The sequence below is a fragment of the Mesoplodon bidens genome, assembly GCF_964165515.1.
Source record: "Mesoplodon bidens genome assembly, contig: HAP1_SCAFFOLD_528, whole genome shotgun sequence".
Lineage (NCBI taxonomy): Eukaryota > Metazoa > Chordata > Mammalia > Artiodactyla > Ziphiidae > Mesoplodon > Mesoplodon bidens.
Window position 1 is genome coordinate 214,613 of NW_027672313.1, and position 19,773 is coordinate 234,385.

The following is a 19,773-nucleotide window of genomic DNA, read 5'->3' on the forward strand; positions in this document are numbered from 1 at the left end:
GTAAGGAAAGAATCTGAAAGCCATTAGGGCACGTGACCTGTCAGTGTTAATCAATCCAGTTTTTCTCCTTAGATTAGAACCCACAAATGAAGAAGAAAGCAATTTGGAGTCGGCTAAAGATCCTGAAACGAAATATTTATCTGAAGATTCGAGAGATTCAGATAATTCAGACGTGGATTTGGATTCCACTGTGAGGCAGCTCCAGGAGTTCCTCCCTGATATCAAGGAGAGGGCTGCCACTACAATTAAGTGAATATATCGGGATGACTTGGGACGCTTTAAAGAATTTAAAGCCCAGGGTAAGCTTGTGGGACTTGAATATTTGTTGAACTTTTCTATATGCGTAACTAGCCCTGACTTTCTTTTGTGAGTGGTTCATATTTATAGATTCACAAAGAGCATCCCTTAGCTACTTTCAGCTTTATCTCCTTCCAGAATCATTATCTGCACTGTAAAATTACCAAACTGAAGTGCACTAGTTTTCCTCCTCTGTGCCCAACTTCTGGTAGGGGAGGCGAGGAAAAACGGGACTAATGGATCCAGGTGATCCACAGACTAGAAGATCAAGCCCGGAAGAAGAGGGGGAGGAGGTTAAGTGGTTGAGACACTGGGAGGGGGGCACAAGTGAAATCAAATTAAAACACGCATATCAACATCATCAGCTTTGATGAGGTGTAATTTCAAGGATATTAATTTGAGGGTGAGCTGGTTGTAGTGGGCATGGCTTCAGGCAACACCCAGCTTGGTCTCCTTCTTGATTTCACTGTGTTACAAGAACCTCCCAGAAAGCTTATTGGGTTTCAGAATGAACTACAAATGTAAGGTTGTGTACTGCAAGTGATAAAAGATTTTTAAAATAAGTTTAAGATTAGGAAAATGTACTGTGTAATGCAGTCAATAATAAGGAGACTTGAGTGCTTTGAGTTATGACGAGGAATAGAACGTAAATTGCAGTGACATTGTCCCCACCTCCCCCCAACATATATTCGTAGAGAATATACATGTTCATGTTTGTGCCACCCAGTTCCCAGCACTGCCTTGGGGGGAGGAGGGGCAGAGGATAGTGAAGTGGGGGGGGGGGCGCTTCTTTTAAACTTTTATTTCAACACTGTTTGAATTTTTAATGAATATCTATTACTGTTAATTTATTTCTTAAATAACTGTGTAAAAAGGAATTGATGACACAAGAAAGGTCACATTGGAGTAGGATGGCCAGGGAAGACTTTGGGAGGACAGTGTGGCTTTGGCCGAACTCTGCAGGAGAGCCAATGTCAAGGGCACAAGCAGGGGCTGCTCCCCGATAGGTGGGGAGGAGCTGACGGGTGCTGTTGTGATTGCTAAAGACAAAACGGTGGTTCGCTTTCATTCATTGTTGACAGTTGTGTACCTTTTTCTCCTTCCCCAAATCCTAGGTGTCGCTATTAAATTTGGCAAGATTTCCGTGAAGGAAAATAAGCAGTTAGAGAAAAATGTGCGAGAATTTCTGTCTCTGACAGGAATCGAGAATGCAGACAAGCTGCTGTACACAGACAGATACCCAGAGGAGAAATCTCTAATCACCGACTTAAAAAGAAAGTACTCGTTTAGATTGCACGTTGGTAAGTTTAGAACTGTGGCCTCTTTGACCATCTGCAGCCTTCCAGCCTTGCACAGATAACCATGGTGAGTATTGAACACAATGCCTGGCCCGTCCAGTACATGCAGTGCATGTTAGCCGCTGCTACGTTAATAGTATTTTTATTGCCAGCCTATACGTTCAGGGATTTGGAATGTGTTCACGTCTCCCAAGGATAGTGCTTTTACAGATTTTCTAACAAATTAGATGATCAGCTTCCAGCTTTCCTACTTGGTAACAATTACGGTTTTGGTTTCTCTTCTTGACCTCTATTGTGTATTTTTTGCATACACTGCACAAAGTACTCTGGTATACACCAGAGTCTCAGACGTTTTTTTAAGTAGAGCCATTTTTGCGCTTTGAGCTGGAACCCTCCTCTTGGAGGTATCCTGGGGAAGTTAGAAGGTCACGAAGCAATGTAGGTTTGGACTGGAAAAAAAATCTCTCTTGAATTTAAAGAGGATAATTTCTTAGGTGAAATGCACAAAGGAAAACAGAACAGTGAGCCCCTGCTGGGGGATCCTTTCATCTTTAGAGTGGCAAAGCAGGAAGAAGCTTATTCAATTGCAAAGTTTTTTTGTTTATCTTATGGGGAGCTGCTGGAGTGTGTCCTCCACCTCCAGATTACGGTAAAAGCTCTTTGCCTAATAAGGGTCTTTTCCGTGAATTTAGCAGAACAGAAGCTAGAGCCCCTACATACTAAGCATCTAGTTTCCAGAGATGGCCACGGAAACTGGGGATTTTGTATATCTGCTCCCCAAGACGGCTTTCTGCAGGACATAGGAAACCGCACCCTCCACCTGGGGTCTAGGATAGCGTGTGCTGTAAAAAGGGGCCCTTCTGGGTTTCTTTTATAATTGCGACTGTGTTTCATGCCACGCTCCGGTTGTCCCTCTGACCACCTCTCTTCCGACTTTAGGTAAGGGCATTGCCTGGCCCTGGAAACTCATATACTGTCGAGCAAAGAAGATGTTTGATGTCAACAATTACAAAGGCAGGTAAGAAAAAACTTGAGCAGAGCATTTCTCTAGTCTTTGCTGATACTGTAAATCAAAACGTACACAACAAAATCGTGAAGAGTTTCGTGTGTGAAACCAGATGTGCCGTCAGGTGTATGTCTCCAAAGTCCCTTTCAGTTTCCACCTCTTGAATAAATCTTCTGTCATCTTCCCCTTTCTAAATCCCTGGCTTTTACTTTATGCTGTCAATTGTAGCATTCTCCACGCGCTGCCTCTTAGCGTCACCTGTGCAGTTTTCTCGGCAGTCTCCTAAGTTGTAAGCTCCTTGCGAACCCAGACGTTCCTTCTCAGTGTGATGTGTGCCCTTCAGCACTGAGCCCAGTGCTTTGGGTTTTCAGTAAATATTTGAAGGTGGGGGTGAGCATTTGTGTGAGGTCATTTAAGTGTGATTCGGTAACATCAATGCAGAGCTTCATGTGGCGGTAGCCTTTCTGTCCTCCCTTTTTTCCTAAATAAAATACCCAATTATGTTCTGTTTCCAACATTCCAAATAAATCAAATGTAGACTGAGCGTCAGTGGTGGGTAAGCACTCTGCTTAAGGACAAAGGGATGAGGGAGAAAGCATCAGCTCCTACCCTTGAGGGCCCAGACAGCCACCTAGGGCTCAACTACTGATCTCACTTCCAGGAGGCAGATGGAGTGAATCTGTCACGGCCAGTTGGGTCCTACTGAGCGCCGTGATCTTGAATCAGGACATAGGTACTATCAGAACGTAACATTGATATGACCTCGGCTTCTTTTTAAAAATTTTTACCAAAAGAAATAAACCGGAAGTAGAGGAAAGGCGCCTCCACACAGACTGAAACCTGCCCTCTCTTTTTCCCAAGCCCCCGCCATGTACTTTAAGGAAATTCACTAAGGGTGACATTTTAAGTGGGACCAAAATGATGCTTTTGGTAAATGAGTGAGGTAACCTGTTTTTCTACCTGTTACATCACTGTGGGAAATGGCATTTTTCAAATAATGAAGGTCTGTCATTCTGATAATAAAGTTCATTCACTGGTACCATATTACTTGTGTTGTGCTGACCATTTACCCTTAAAGTATGTTTCCAACTTAAGGAACTCTTAAGTGAAAAAACCATAGAAAGTCAAAAATCAAAGAATTGTAAGGCTCCAAGGGGCCATGGAGGTCAGTACACCTGTTTCCTCATTTTCGTACACTCTGTTTTTCTCTCATGTCCTCTTTTTTGTTGCTTCAAGGGTACTTTTAAGTCTTGTTTTAAATCTCAGGAAGACCCTGCTTGCCTTATAAAGGAAACTGCTAAAAAGCTTGATTCTTAATGGTGAAGGATTTCGCATCTCTGTTCACCATGCTCTGCATTTTAGATCCATTTCTGAGAATGCTAGGATCTTACTGTCCCCCGGTAGTTGTGGATCATCCTCATTAGAAATGGTTAGTATTTTATTAGGGCTGCTTTTGTGTTGCATTAGTAATAACATAAACTACCACTTCTGACCCCTCTTCCTTCCCACCAAAAAGGAATTATAAAATGTCATAATGATGGCTTTTTTCCCCTTAAACATTTAAGATGTTTAATCTCAAAATCTGCATATATTATAGTGCACTTTAGTTCTTTTCTTTTAATGTATTTGCTTTTATGTGGGATTGCTGCCTCTTAACTTCCTTAAACTGTGACCGATTTGTGCTAAGGCATCTGTCACATCTTTTATTTTTGTCTGTGTTCGGTCTTTGTTGTTGCGCACGGGCTTTTTCTGGTGGTGGCGAGCAGGGCCTACTCTTCGTTGCAGTTTGTGGGCTTGTCATGGCGGTGGCTTCTCTTGTTGTGGAGCATGGGCTCTAGGCGCACGGGCTTCAGTAGTTGTGGCTCTCAGGCTCAGTAGTTGTGGCGCACAGGCTTAGTTGCTCCACAGCATGTGGGATTTTCCCAGACCAGGGATCGAACCCATGTCCCCTGCATTTGCAGGCAGGTTCTTAACCACCGCGCCACCAGGGAAGTCCCTGTCTCATCTTTATTGAGCATCTGTTGTCTGTCAAGCATTACCGGGTTCCAAAGTGTAGAAAACTGACAGGGTCCCCACCCTCCGAGGACTTCCCCTCCAGAGCTGTGCTGTCCATCCATGTGACCACCAGCCTCATGTGGCCATGGAGCACTTGAACTATGGTTAGTCCAAGCTGAGATGCGCTGAAGAGTGAAGTATACAATGGACTTAGAAGGCTTGGTGTGGAGAAGAGAGTGTAAAGTATCTCATTCATACTTTTAGGTTCGGATTACATGTTGAAATGGCTGCATTTTTAGTATATTGAGTTAAACAAGATATGTTATTAATTCATTAAAACTAAATAAAATTAGGGACTTCCTTGGTTGTCCAGTGGTTAAGACTCCGTGCTTCCACTGCAGGGGGTGTGGGTTTGATCCTTGGTTGGGGAACTAAGATCCCACATGCCGCATGCTGCCGCTAAATAAAACCCCCAAACACATGGAAGGCAGAGTGGAATGGTGGAAAGTGGTCCTTGGTGATTTGACTGAGCTCCTGGATTAAGCTCACCCTAGGGCCCACTTGTATCTGGACTTTTCAATTGCCTGAGCCAATAAATTATCTTTAAAAAAATTAATAAAATTAATTTTCACCTGACCACTAGAAAATTCTAAATGACATCTGTGGCTCATATTTCCATTGGCCAGTGGTGGCCTAGACGACGGGTCAGATAAACCAGGGAAGCCACGAGCGTACAGTTGCCAGTGGTGATGGGGGCAGTGAGAGAGCAGCAGAGTGTCCTGTGGGAGAGGACAGCAGGACACCTCCAACCAGGTGGTCAGGGAAGCCCTCTCTGAAGATGCACCATTTAAGCTGCTTCTGAAGAGCTTGCAGGAGCTTTCCAGCGGTGGAGGGAGGCCATTCCCAACACAGGTCCAGAGGCTTCGAGGTGAGAAAGGCCGATAAGGCCAATAGGGTTGAACTTAGGGAGCACCGAGCTTTGCAGGCACAGTCAGAAGTTTGGGTTTTATTGTGTGAAGCCTTTATGGATTTGGCTGGGGAATAGCATGATCAGATTATTTGTCCTGGCCTCTGTGTAAGTGAGCCAGGGACTGCGGTGACTGACTTACAGGATGCTCATGGTTGTGATGCCGAGACAGGAAGTATCTGGGCTCAGGACCTTGGTAGGACTGCGCTGAGCAGGTTTCCTGACAGCCCGCCCTATACAGCTTCTCCCAGCGTCGCAGCGTGCTGCAGTGAGAATAGTGGTTTTAAGCTTGTGGTTAACGCTTAGCTGTGATCTGTTTTCCCTTCCTCTAAGGTATAGCAAAGGAGATACCGAGAAGCTAAAGATATACCAGTCCCTCCATGGAAACGACTGGAGAAAGATTGGCGAGATGATGTCTGGAAGTAGCCTCTCTGTGGCCCTGAAGTTCTCCCAGATCAGCAGTTGTAAGTCGTGGTCTCTAGAGCCCACTTTGGTGAACAAATCAGCCCACAGTGGCCCAGGGCCCAGGCATCACTGCAGGCCTGTCTTCTGAGAGAGTCATCACTCTTTCAGCCATTCTCTTACTGATTCATTTATTTCTTCATGCATATTGATGCAGCCTTTATTCACCAGACTGATTTCTGCCACACGTTATGTCAGTAGCTTTCAGTGTGACTCCAACTGCCAGGTAAACTGAAACCCACTCAGCCGGTGGGCAGGAGAACCTGGGCCACCAAGGTCCTTTCCCCCAGGTGACCAGGGAAACCATCAAAGGGAGGGCCTGTTAGTCAGGGACGTTTCCCAAAGCCAGTGTCAGTCGTCTCTTGTCTGTTCTCTTCTTTCATAAAAAGCTTCCTTGGTTATATTCTTCACCTTAAAAAGTCCCCAGTTGCTTTCAGAAGACAGTCCTTAGTGGGTGTTAGCTTCAGCCCAGAGGCTCACATGCTCCGGCCCTGCAGGCAGAGCCGTGCAGCGGGTCCCAGCAAGGCGTCTGCATGTCCGCACGTGGTAAACTCTGAGGTGGTGGAGACCACGCCTTTTGTGCCACCAACTCTGGCCACCGGTGCCACGCGAAGACTCAGCACAGCCAATTCTGCCAGTTTCCAAGAAGTAAAGCAAACATCTGGATTTGCACGTGTGTGTGAAATCAAGATCTTTTTTTTCTTGGGACTCTCTTTTTTAAAATAAATTTATTTATTTATTTATTTATTTATTTATTTATTTATTTATTTATGGCTGTGTTGGGTCTTCGTTGCTGTGAGCGGGCTTTCTCTAGTTGCGGTGAGCAGGGGCTACTCTTTGTTGCAGTGTGCGGGCTTCTCAGTGTGGTGGCTTCTCTTGCTGTGGAGCATGGGCTCTAGGCGCGCTGGCTTCAGTAGTTGTGGCGCACAGACTCTAGAGCGCAAGCTCAGTAGATGTGGCACATGGGCTCAGTAGTTGTGGCTCGTGGGCTCTAGAGCGCAGGCTCAGTAGTTGTGGTGCATGGGCTTAGTTGCTCCATGGCATGTGGGATCTTCCCAGACCAGGGATTGAGCCCGTGTCCCCTGCGTTGGCAGGCGGATTCTTAACCACTGCCCTACCAGGGAAAACCCTCTTGGGATTCTCTTGATTTTTAAATATTCATCCAAATTGTTATTGGGGAAATAGTAACAATAACATTCTGTAGGCCAGATCGAAGATATCTGTAGCCTTCCAGCTTGCGGCCTCTTCCTTAACATGACTGTGAGCATGTAGACAAGAAGAGCGAATCATAGAAGCTTTTGATGCCCTGCACCAAGGACTGGCTTTAGGAATTTACAGGTGCTGGGACTTCCCTGGTGGTGCAGTGGTTAAGAATCCACTTTTCCACTTCAGAGGGCATGAGTTTGATCCCTGGTCAGGGAACTAGGATCCCACATGCTGCAGAGCAACTAAGCCCACACTCTGCATCTAGAGAGAAACCTGTGTGCCACAACGAAGGTCCTACGTGCTGCAGCTAAGGCCGAACACAGCCAAATAATGTTTTTTAATTAAAAAAAATAGCTTAATGAGTGCAATATGTAAAAAAAAGAAAGAAAAAAAGAAATTCACAGGTGCCTTCATCAAGTACTGTGGTGACACCATTGTAGCTGTTAATTTCACTCCAGAAACTCTTGGGGAGAGTTATTTATATAACATGAAAGTCGTTTGGTTATTCTCTTTCCACTAAATGTTTGGGAACCTCACAATTTCTTGCAGTAGGTATTACTCTTAGAAACAGGAAGAACAGCTTTCTCGAAGATAAAAAAAAGATTGCATTAAGAAAGGATTTTTTTTCTTTGCAGTTGGTTGTGTATGTGTGTGTGTGTGTGTATGTGTGTGTGAGTGTGATTGGTCCTTAAAAGGAAACTCTGGCCACTTTCGTAGTTTCATTTTGATTTGCATGTAACTGATAGTTTTTTTGGTTTTGTTTTGTTTTGTTTGGCTGCGTTGGGGCTTCATTGCTGCGCGCGAGCTTGTTCTAGTTGTGGCGAGCGGGAGTTACTCTTTGTTGTGGCGTACGGACTTCTCATTGCCGTGGCTTCTCTTGTTGCAGAGCACGGGCTCTAGGTGCGCAGGCTTCAGTAGTTGTGGCATAAGGGCTCAGTAGTTCTGACACGCGGACTCTAGAGCACAGACTTAATAGTTGCGGCGCGTGGGCTTAGTTGCTCCCCGGCATGTGGGAACCTCCTGGACCAGGGCTCGAACCTGTGTCCCCTGAACTGGCAGGCGGATTCTTAACCACTGCACCACCAGGGAAGTGCATAACTGATAGTTTTATGTTTGTGTAATTGAGATGTTGCCCATTGTCTTCTGAAAAGTGTCTGATTTACCTTTTTGTTTATAAAGGCTTTATTTTGGGCCTTCCCTGGTGGTCCAGTGGTAAAGAATCCTCCTTCAGATGCAGGGGACGCTGGTCGGGGAACTAAGATCCCACATACCGCGGGGCAGCTAAGCCCGTGTTCCACAGCTGCTGAGCTCACGCACCCTGTAGCCCATATGCCACAAACTACAGGGGCCATGCACCACAACTAGAGGGAGAAAATTCACACGCCACAACTAGAGAGAAGTCCGTGCACCATAACAAAGAGCCTGCGCTGCAACAAAAGATCCCACGTGCTTCAACAAAGATCTCATGTGCCGCAACTAAGACCCAACACAGCCAAAAAAATAAAGAAAATAAATAAATTAAGGGAAAAAAAAGACTATTTTTCTAGAGCAGTTTTGGGTTCACAGGTAAAGTGAGAGGAAGGTACAAAGACTTCCTACTTATCTCCTGCCCTACACATGCACGGCACACCCCCATTCTCAACACCCCCCAGCAGAGTGGTCCATTTGTTACAATCCGTGAAGCTACCTTGACACATCTTAACCCCCCAGAGTCCACAGTCCACATTAGGGTTCACTCTTGGTGTTGTAGCTTCTGTGGGTTTGGAGAGATGTCAAATGACAGATACCCCTCATCATCATTTTGTTGTTAATATTGTGTTTGAAAGCAAATAGATGAGCAACTTCAAGACCATCCTTTTATGTCAACAGAAAGAAATCATGGTGCTTGGAGCAAGACGGACACCCAGAAACTAATCAAGGCTGTTGAAGAAGTGATTCTAAAGGAAATGTCTCCCCAGGAGCTAAACGAGATGGATTCTAAACTCCAAGAGAATCCTGAAGGTCGCCTGTCAGTTGTTTGGGAAAAACTGTACAAAGGCATATCCTGGGTAGAAGTGGAGGCAAAAGTGGAAACCAGGAATTGGATGCAGTGTCAAAGTAAGTGGTAAGTTTGAGGCTTCTTACATAAATTTCAACAAGAAGCATTCCCTGCCCCTCTCTCAGCAACTTCCGGAGAGGGGTGGACTGCTGAGGTTACTAAGAATATCTGTAACGACCACGTGGAAAGCCTCACAGTAGGTCAAGAATGATCCTCTCTAATCCGCTGCTCCAAGCACTTCAATATCGAAAGCTGATTTAAGTTAGCATTTAACCACCCCTGATTCATTGTGTGGCTTCTTCATAAAGAACTTGGACCTTTTTATTCTATTTATTTATTTATTTAATTGAAGTAGAGTTGATTTACAATGTTGTGTTAGTTTCTGGTGTACTAAGTGATTCAGTTGTGCATATATATTATTTTTTTTGATTCTTTTCCAATGTAACTTATTACAAGATAGTGAATACAGTTTCCTGTGCTGTACAGTAGGACCTTGTTGTTTATCTATTTTATATATAGTAGTTTGTATCTGCTAATCTGCAATTTCAAATTTATTCCTGCCCCCTTTCCCCTTTGGTAACCATAAGTTTGTTTTCTGTATCTGTGAGTCTGTTTCTGTTTTGTAAACAGAACTTGAATCTTTTTAATATTGAATATTGACTTCTGATTTCTTCACTCTGTCCCTTTCTTCATAAAACAAGATTGTTACCTATTTATAGCATGAAAGAAATACAAAATTAACGTCTGGATATTTAGGAGGGAAATCACAAGTGTAGTGATCAGTAATACCTCCACCTTTTTACTTGTGCTTTCTAATTCAGCAGTTCCTCTGTCTTCATCCAAAGCAGGGCAGTCATACTCTTTCATCCTAGAACATCTTTAGGTACATCCATCATGAAGAAGTAGTTTCGGTCCAGATGCTGCTGCATGTTCTTTGCCCAACGTAGCTTTTCCCAGCCCTGGAGGGATTCCGAGCTAACTTTCAGCTGCAACATGACAGCTTGAAGCAGTGGTTCTACAGCCCACGACCCAGGTCTCCTGTATAAACGGGGCTCCATCATCCTGCATAAAGGGGGCTCCGTCATCTTGACCATTAAAGAAGAATGAAATCCAGAGTGGGCATGTTGTACGTTAAAAGCAAACTGCTAGATTATACTGAGTATTGTTTATATACCTTACAGTTCTGCTGTAGAATATTTATCTTACTAGAAGACTACCCTCAGGAAATAAGGACAGATAATGTTTTGGGGGGGAAGTGTGTAATATGGAGGAACCAGAGCCCTTTCTACCCCTATATCTTAGGCTTAAAAAAAGGAGTGGGGACTTCTCTGGTGGTGCAGTGGTTGAGAGTTTGCCTGCCGATGCAGGGGACATGGGTTCGTGCCCTGGTCCAGGAAGATCCCACATGCCGCGGAGCGGCTAGGCCTGTGAGCCATGGCTGCTGAGCCTGTGCATCCAGAACCTGTGCTCTGCAACGGGAGAGGCCACAACAGTGAGAGGCCTGCGTACCGAAAAAAAAAAAAAAAAAAAAAAAAGGAGTGGGGGCTTCCCTGGTGGTGCAGTGGTTAAGAATCCGCCTGCCAATGGAGGGGACACGGGTTCGATCCCTGGCCTGGTAAGATCCCACATGCCGTGGAGCAACTAAGCCCGTGTGCCACAACTACTGAGCCTGCACTCTAGAGCCTGTGAGCCATAACTACTGAGCCTGTGTGCCACAACTACTGAAGCCCACCTGCCTAGAGCCCGTGCTCTGCGACAAGAGAGGCCACTGCAATGAGAAGCCCATGCACCGCAATGAAGAGTAGCCCCTGCTCGCCACAACTAAAGAAAGCCCACGTTCAGCAATGAAGACCCAACACAGCCAAAAATAATTAATTAATTAATTAATTACTTTTAAAAAAGGAGTGGGTTATAAAGCCTCGGTTGGAAGATGATATGTCAGTGTCTTAAAAAGGAAATGATGAAGGGGAGCCGTGCTTCAGAATCAGCATAATTAAATAACATGCAAGGGTTCTTTTTTAATTTGAAGAAAAAAGTAGGAAACTTGAATGCTGAGCATAGGTTTACTTCATGAAACATTGAAATGGCATCAGCGGGTACATTTCAAACCAGTGAACATGGGCGGCTATTAGTAAAAACTCTCAGTTTCTCTGTGTGTGCCTCATGTACCTCCCTGCTCAAGAAAGTAAATGTCACAGCTCATGATCTGTCCATCAGATTGTGACAGATTTCACTCTTCAAGAGAAGCACTTTTTAAATATTTTTAATTGGGCTGCTTCTCTCATTAGGAACTTCAGGGAACCCTTTCCCTCAGCCTTGAACTTGGGGCCTTAGAGGAATCATGGAGTCATTGATCACTTTAGTAAATCTGTGTAGTTTGGTGTTTCAGCAGCTATAATGGTAATAAGAGCAATATCTCTCTGTTTGATAAACAAGCAAAAATAAATTGAGTCTACACAGCATCCTTTAGCACCTGCAAGCAGGCTTATTCTTTTTTTTTCCTCCCTTTTATTATACTGTTTATTATGGAAATTGTGTAACACACACCAACTTAGAACTCCTTGTATCCATCACTCATTTTCAATAACCATCAACTTTCTATCTCTTTATTTACCCTCTCCCACTTTAAAAAACTTTTAAAAAGGTATATTCTTGATGGTGGTAAATCTTAGCTGTGATGAGTTGCAAAAGTTATAAAGTGGTTCTGAATAAGGACAATTTAAATGAGGAAAACAAAGGACATTTTAATGGAAACTTTACCCCGAAAATAAACTGTTTTTCTTTCTTTCAATGTAGGACGGAAATTCTAACCAAGAAGAGGACAAATGGTCGGGACGTATACCGGGGACTTAATGCCCTACAGGCCAAGATCAACCTCATTGAAAGGTACAGAAATAGAAAGTGACGATATTTTACCCGTTTTCCTCTCTAGCCAAAGAGTAATTGTTAAACAGCAGAATCTGCAGTAAGATTACCACGGTTCATATTCCTGTTCCAGCACTTTCTACGTGCATGACCTTGGATGTGTTTCCTGCCTTTCTAGTTCTTGGTTTGTTCATCTTAAATGAGGATGATAATAACAGTACCTGCCTCTTAGTGTTATTGGCCGAAGAAATGAAATAATGCATGCAAAACGTAGCATGCACTCAATAAACATAGCTCTTTGAGTCCTTAAGGCTTTCACATAGACATTGCTTACTTCTGTCCATTGGAAAATGGAGGTAAATACTTCAGGCCGAGCCCTACTGCTCTCTAGCATGCATTAGTTGGCGTCACTGCTGCTTGGTCTTTACTTTTGTCTTTGAGTTCCTGGTCCGTGCAGAGTCCTCCCTCCCCTGATCGACAGGGAGACACAGAACTGTTTTACAAAGACTGCGAGTCTAGTGGACCTGGCCTCATGTCCAATGAGGAACAGCAAAGAGCAGAAGAAACCTTTGGATTCTGGCCGCCCTGTCCAGCTTCATTATTCTTGCGCTCTGTCAGGAAGCCTGCTTCTCCTTCATTGGTGGGCTTCCTCGTTCTCCACGCTGGCCTGGCTGGGGTTTTTCTCCTCTACCAGAGACAGCAGAGACTAGCAGAGCCAAGGAGGGCATCTCACGTCAGGCAGGCCTGGGTTCCAATGTGGGTACCACCTATGAGTCATGAAACCTTGAGCCAATGACCCGAGCTCTCAACCCTGATTCCTGGCCTGTGGAAAGGACATAATCCCCTAGCTTCATCAGGTGGTGTTGAGGGTAAATGGATTAGTGGGTATCAAGGTCTTAACCCAGTGTTTGTCACTTAGTAAGTGCTGAGTACACATGTATACTACTCTTGTGTGTCTACATTGAATGGTGAAGTTGTGTTTTTGTTTGTTTGGTTGGTTGGTTTTTAATATTGTATTTATTTATTTGGTTGTGCCGTGTCTTAGTTGCAGCAGGCAGGTTCATTAGTTGTGGCATGCAGACTCTTAGTTGTGGCATACATGTGGGATCTAGTTCCCTGACCAGGGATCGAACCCGTGCGCCCTGCATTGGGAGTGTGGAGTCTTAACCACTGTGCCACCAGGGAAGTCCCTGTGTTTTTTTTTTTTTTTTAATTGAAGTATAGTTGATTTACAATGTTGTGTTTAACCTTTGCTATACAGCAAAGTGACTCAGTTATACATATATATATTCTTTTTCATATTTCATTCTTTTCTATTATGGTTTATCACAGCATATTTAATATAGTTCCTTGTGAAGTTGTGTTTTTTACTAGGCTTGGTGGGAGATGCAAAGGGCTCAGGAGGAGGAAGGGTGATTTTTTGGTCTGTAGCTCAGCCCAAGACCTTGGGCTGACCTTGGGTTAGCATGCCAGTGACACTGGGCCTGTGTAACAGGGGAGCTGGAGCAGGGGTGAACACGCTGAGGCCTTCCAGCTCTTAATATTCTGTGAGCCCATGAAGATGTGGATCCTGTTGATTTTTGGCTTGAAAACTTAATTTTTATTTTTTCTCATAGGTTGAATGAAATAAATGTGGAAGATGTTAATGAAATAGACTGGGAAGATCTTGCTAGCACCATAGGGTAAGGCCATTTGTTTAATATTAATCTAATGAAAAAATCAGAGAGGAGTTCTAATAAATGCCTCTCAGATTTGAAGAACAGGACTGAGATTCCTGCTGCTTATGGAACTCATCTATAAATTGTATTTGTGTATATATGTATTGGGAACACCCTGTCTACGTACCAGACCAGGTAAATCAGACCAGTCCTCCCTCCGCTCCAACCACCACCTCCACCCCAAGACACCTGAGAAGAGTGAATGAAATGTGTGCAGAGTCTCTTAAAAGCTTCATGGAGCACACCAGCTATGACTGTGATGAAGAACCCATGGTCCTTTTGCCCATAATTAGCCTTTTACCATTTGCCACATTGACTTTATCATCCCTCCCTTTCCCGCTCCCTTCTACAAGGGAATAGAATTCTTTCCCTTAACCGTTTCAGTGTTAGTGGTGGACGCCATGTCCTCAGCAAGGCTGTTATTCTGCATCAGCACAGTGATCGTACTGAGGGCACCTGACACTGATGCACTACTATTGTCTAAAACACAGCCCCCATGCAAATTTCACCCAGCGTCCCAGTCCTGTCCTTTATAACACTTTCCCCCTGATTTAAGATCCAGTCCAGGATCTGTCTCCTTAGAGTCTTCTAAACAGCAGAGTTGTTCTGCCTTTTCTTTTCTTTTTTTTAATTATTGGAGTATAGTTGATTTACAATGTTTCAGGTGTACAGCAAAATGATTTCTGTTATAGATTTTTTAAAATATATTTATTATCTTATTTATTTAATTTTGGCTGTGATGGGTCTTCATTGCTGCGCGTGGGCTTTCTCTAGTTGGGGCGAGCAGGGGCTACTCTTCATTGCGGCTCGCGGGCTTTTCATTACGGTGGCTTCTCTTGTTGAGGAGCACGGGTTCTAGGCGCGTGGGCTCAGTAGTTGTGGCTCGTGGGCTCTAGAGCACAGGCTCAGTAGTTGTGGTGCACAGGCTTAGTTGCTCTGCGGCATGTGGGATCTTCCTGGACCAGGGCTCGAACCCATGTCCCCTGCAGTGGCAGGCAGATTCTTAGCCACTGCACCACCAGGGAAGTCCCTCCGTTATAGGTTATTACAAGATATTGAATATAGTCCCCTGTGCTATACACTAGGTCCTTGTTGTTTATCTATTCTATATACAGTAGTGTGTATCTGTTAATGTCTTTGTCTTCTACGATGTTGAAATTGTGGGAAAATACAGGCTAGTCATTGTGGAGAACTTGCCTCAGCTGGGGAGTTTGTCAGACGCTTCTTCACTGTTAGATTCGGGTTTTGTATTTTACACGGGAATCAGTCACGGGGGAGGCTGTGTTTGTGTCACCATGTCACATCCCATCATGAGGCATGTGGTTCTGATTTTGATCCCCTGGCTCTGGCGGCCTCTGCCACACTGCCCCACTGTAGAAAAGTAAGTTTTTCTCTTGGTGAAAAGAAACGGCCACGGGGAGATATTTTGAGACCACATCAAGCTCCTGTTCCTCTTCGGATTTGCCTCAGTGGTTTCGGTGTGCTGTTCCTTTGCATTTCTCCTCTGAGGAGTGAGATTTCATCGGTTGTCACTGTCTGTCTTCATTGCTATGGTCCTTGCATTTTCAATCAGTTCCTGCCACTGGAGGAGAGGCCATCACTCTGAAGACCTGAGTTCACTGCTGGCCAAGCAACAGAGAGCTGGCTGGCAAAGCACAGTCCCTCTAAGCAATGCAAACTGTTGAGCATCACAGGGCTCAGGGGTTGGTGGGCTTTGGGAGGTGGGGATGTTGAGGGACTGTCTGGCCTTTAGTTCGGGAAGGGTGCTGAGGGGAACAGGGCTGCCACAACCTGGCTGCCTTTCAGAAACGTGGCTGCTGGCGTGAGGTTGTCACTGATCCATTAGGAAGGGTGTAAACTGGTTCTGCTGGTTAGTTATTTACACCTTGGGATTATGGACAAAGAACAATCAGTCCTTTTTTTTTAACTTGGAGAATTGGAATCTTTTCGTGGCAGGCCCTGTTGGGAGTCACAGACACATGCCCATGGTTCCAAACCCTTTCCTCTTCTAGCTCGTCTCAGGGGTGGGGCACCAGCTCTTGGGTGTGGGTCCCTGAGAGGGGAGGGTGTTAGGGGCTTTGAAGGAAGGCTGTCCTGCTGTGTACCCCACCAACTCCCATCCTAAGAAGTATTCATGTCGACAGCTCCCTCCCTTTGTAATATCAAACCCCTTTTGAAAAATCTGACTTTTCCAATAAATGTTTGTGTATCTTGTGACATTGCCTCAGATCACATTTCTTAAATTAAAATGGGTTTTTAATGATTTTAAGTAGAATTATATACTTAAATATTGATTGTTCTGGTTAAGGTTTAGAAATCTCAAAGCTGTAAAACAGACATCATGGCATCCAGTCAAATACCATTGGAAATAGTACATCCTCAAAGTTTTAATAACGAATTAAAACAGTGAAAATAATTAAATTAGAAGTTCGATCTCTTCAGGTTCGTTAAGCCTCCCTTGTGAATTGTTTAGGCAGGATTTTAAAGAAAGCATCTCCACGTAATGAGATGTAACACCTACTTCGTTTGAAAATGTCCAGGTCAGTTATTGTTACTTCTTGAAGCCTGAGCTTTGATCTGCAGAACAACCTGTGTGTGGGGCGCTGTGGGAAGAGGGAAGGCATAGATGCCCTAGATCTTGGGCTTTGCAGTCAGGTGGACCGGGCGTCAAGTCCTGGGACTCTGCTCCTAATTTAGCCAGCCTTGGGCAGGTCATTCCCTCACTTGCCTCTGCGTCACGGTTTCCTCATCTGCGCAGCATTGTAACAGCACCGTGATGAGGACGACAGCAAGGAGACAGTGCGTGTCATGCCATGCACACGCGGCGGGCAGCTGCTGCCATGAAGAGGCAGAGAGAGCCCAGCCATCTTGTACTTCCACATACCTAGCAGATCCAGTTATTCCCACTAATCATATAACAACTAGATTAATTAATTACTGAAACAAATATGCCACGCTTTTGTGGCTTAGGAAATGAGTGCCCAGGAAGTGAAGTTAGTGATTTTCACTTTAAAAAAATATTTAAGATGTGGTTGTTTCCGTCCTACTTATTGTAAATGAAAAGTGGATTTGACTCACCAGAATATCGTAAGCATCCACTTTATTTAGCTTTGTAAAGTAAAAAATCCAGACCCCTGCTTTTGCATTGTGACAAATATATAGTTAGCCTGAAGGTAGTGGTTAAGAGTGTAGGATTTGTGAAATGTTGCCATTGGCAGCAACACGGATGGACCTAGAGATGATCATACTAAGTGAAATAAGCCACACAGAGAAAGACAAATAGCATAGGATATCAATTATATGTGGAATCTTTAAAAAACTGATACAAATGAACTTACTTACAAAACACAAATAGACTCACAGACATAGAGAACAGACTTATGGTTACCAAAGGGTTAGCGGGCGGGAGGTAGGGGGATAACTTAGGAGGCTTGGATTAACATATACACACTACAGTATGTAAAATACATAAACAATAAGGACCTACTGTATAGCACAGGGAACTATACTCAATATCTTGTAATAATCTATAATGGAAAAAAATCTGAAAAAATTATATATATATATATATATATATATATATATGTACAACTGAATCTTTCTGCTGTACCCTTGAAACTAACACATTATAAATTAACTATACTTCCATTAAAAAACACTGATATCAAAAAAAAAGAAAGAAAAAAGTAGAATTTGGAGTGTACCCAATTGAAGTCCCAGCCCTTCCCCCCTATTCACTGTAAGATCTTGGGCATCTTCTCTTGGGTTCCCCATCTCCAAAACGAGGGATAAGCATAGGAGGCCCCACACAGAGTGGTCGTGAGCGTTATTTGTTGCTCTGCGGAGAGCCCTCAGGGTGGGGCTGAAGACAATGTTAGCATCAGCCCCTGTGAGCTAGTGTTACACCTTGTCTTCTCAACTGGTAGTTTAGATTATTCTAGTTTAGACAGAATCCGTGTTGTTGTACTTCTGTTTTTCTTCCTTTTGTGTGTGTGTGTTTAACCAGATGAACAATAGCTTTTCATACGTGTCTTATTTTTCTCACATGTGTAGACATGAGGATTAAGAAAGCTGCTTAGGTCTGTAGACCACCCCTCAATCAATGCACTTAGTACACAGGACTGAAATGATTAATTTTTAAACTGCCACTAACTTTTTGACACCTTTTCCTTTCTAAAGGGGTGTTCCTCCATCTTATGTCCAAAGTAAATTTTATAAGCTGAAAGTTTCCTGTGTTCCGTTTTGGCAGAAGAAGACTTTTCCAGGTCAGTATTTTCGATATCTGAATAGTTAAAAACGCAGCATATGGGGACACACGCTGGTAGTGTGACCTTGGGTAGTGACTTTTGGGAACCTCAGATTCTTCAAATGGAAAATGGTAAAAATTGGCAAATTATAACCCCTACCTGACAGGACTTTCAAAAGTACTAAATGAGATAATGAGCTTGAGAAGTGTGGTCACCAGGCCGCCGGGCGTTTAGCAAGCACTGGGTGAGGAGCTGCGAGTGCTTCTGGATTGCACAGCACACATGCTCACACCACATGCCTGCACACCCACTGATCCACAAAAAACTGGAGGTACAGTTTCTTCTCTGCAGCCATTTGTAGGTGGTTTACATATGTAATTCCCAAACCTGGACTATCGGAGTCAGTTGGGGAACTTGGGAAAAAAGATACATACCTGGGTCTCATCCCAGACCCAGTCGATCCTAGTCTCTAGTCTGGGTCCAGAGGCTAGATTTTTCTCTAACAAGCTCACAGATGAGTCGCCAGTGGCCTGCCCAGCATCATTGTTTGGGAACCACTGGTTCGGGTAACACTGCACCCTGCAGTGTGTGACAAAATGCTCCTTGCTTTCAGCGGACAGCACTTCCTGGGTTTGAATCCTGGCTTCGCCCTCCTGACTCTATGACTTTGGATGAGCTTCATGTCTTTATGCCTCATTTGAAACACGGGTGAACAATAGTGCCTACCTCATAGCATTTTTGAGAGGATTGAATGAGTGACTATGAATAAAGCAGTTAGAGCCAGGTCTTGCACACAGTAGTGCCAGTAACAATGCATTGTCATCATCTGTGCCGTCCGTCCTTTGACCTTGGGAAGAGGCTTTGTCAGATCATCTCAAGATTCAGTTTCTTTTCTTTAGAGATTATAGACTACCTTCATGAGACTAGTCTACCGTTGCTTAAAGAAAAATTAGAGAAGAAGATGGAGAAAAACGGGACTGAGATCCAGACTCTGGCAACCCCCAAGCCAGTCTTCCTGTTTCGAGACATCTTTTGTTGTGACGATGACAGTGAGGGAGAAGACGGAGATGAACAATGTTAAGCGGCTGATACTCTCTTGTCCATTTTTCTAGGTCTGGTTGTGTTTATGTACGTGTCAATAATGCTATTTCCACTATTGATTTTACTGAAGAAGGTGCAACAGCCAAAGGAAGGGTATGAAAATAATAACATACTGTGGAACATTAAAAATTGATTCACATTTCATATTCAAGTTTGTCTGAATGTGAAAAGAAAGGCGAGTACATGAGTTGATTTAATATTTTCTGTGCTATTATATTGAAAATTATCATATTGAAAATACTTACAACTAATGGTTTTCATACAACAACAGGATCCCAAGTCCCTCTAATGGCAGCAGAGGGTAGTCATGTCCAAGGAACATTTTCTTTTTGTTTTTTTTTTTTTTATGGCTGTGCCACATAGCTTATGGGATCTTAGTTCCCCACCGGGGATTGAACCCAGGCCCTCGGCAGTGAAAACGCAGAGTCCTAACCCCTGGACCGCCAGGGAATTCCCCAATGAACATTTTCATGGTGTGGATTCAACTATACGTGCATTCAGCAAAACAGAGAATGTTAACAATTTTAATAATGCATGCCATTTTTTTCTGTGTTTCAGTTGTTTAGATGTATA

The 19,773-nt window shown here is 43.9% G+C and overlaps 1 protein-coding gene across 1 annotated transcript in view; it reads left to right on the plus strand.

Moving 5' to 3' along the window:
- LOC308610356 (transcription termination factor 1-like) overlaps window positions 1-19,344 on the plus strand; it is a gene marked incomplete at its 5' end in the record, with an annotated part of 28,498 nt that extends 9,154 nt beyond the window's left edge. The window contains 10 exon segments of the mRNA XM_081259526.1: window positions 73-250; window positions 254-299; window positions 1,413-1,598; window positions 2,535-2,613; window positions 5,897-6,026; window positions 9,103-9,335; window positions 12,066-12,155; window positions 13,751-13,816; window positions 18,032-18,117; window positions 18,999-19,344. Of these exon segments, the coding sequence (XP_081115652.1) occupies window positions 73-250; window positions 254-299; window positions 1,413-1,598; window positions 2,535-2,613; window positions 5,897-6,026; window positions 9,103-9,335; window positions 12,066-12,155; window positions 13,751-13,816; window positions 18,032-18,117; window positions 18,999-19,180 (1,276 nt within the window). The 3' untranslated portion in view covers window positions 19,181-19,344.
- Window positions 19,345-19,773: the final 429 nt, after the last annotated feature.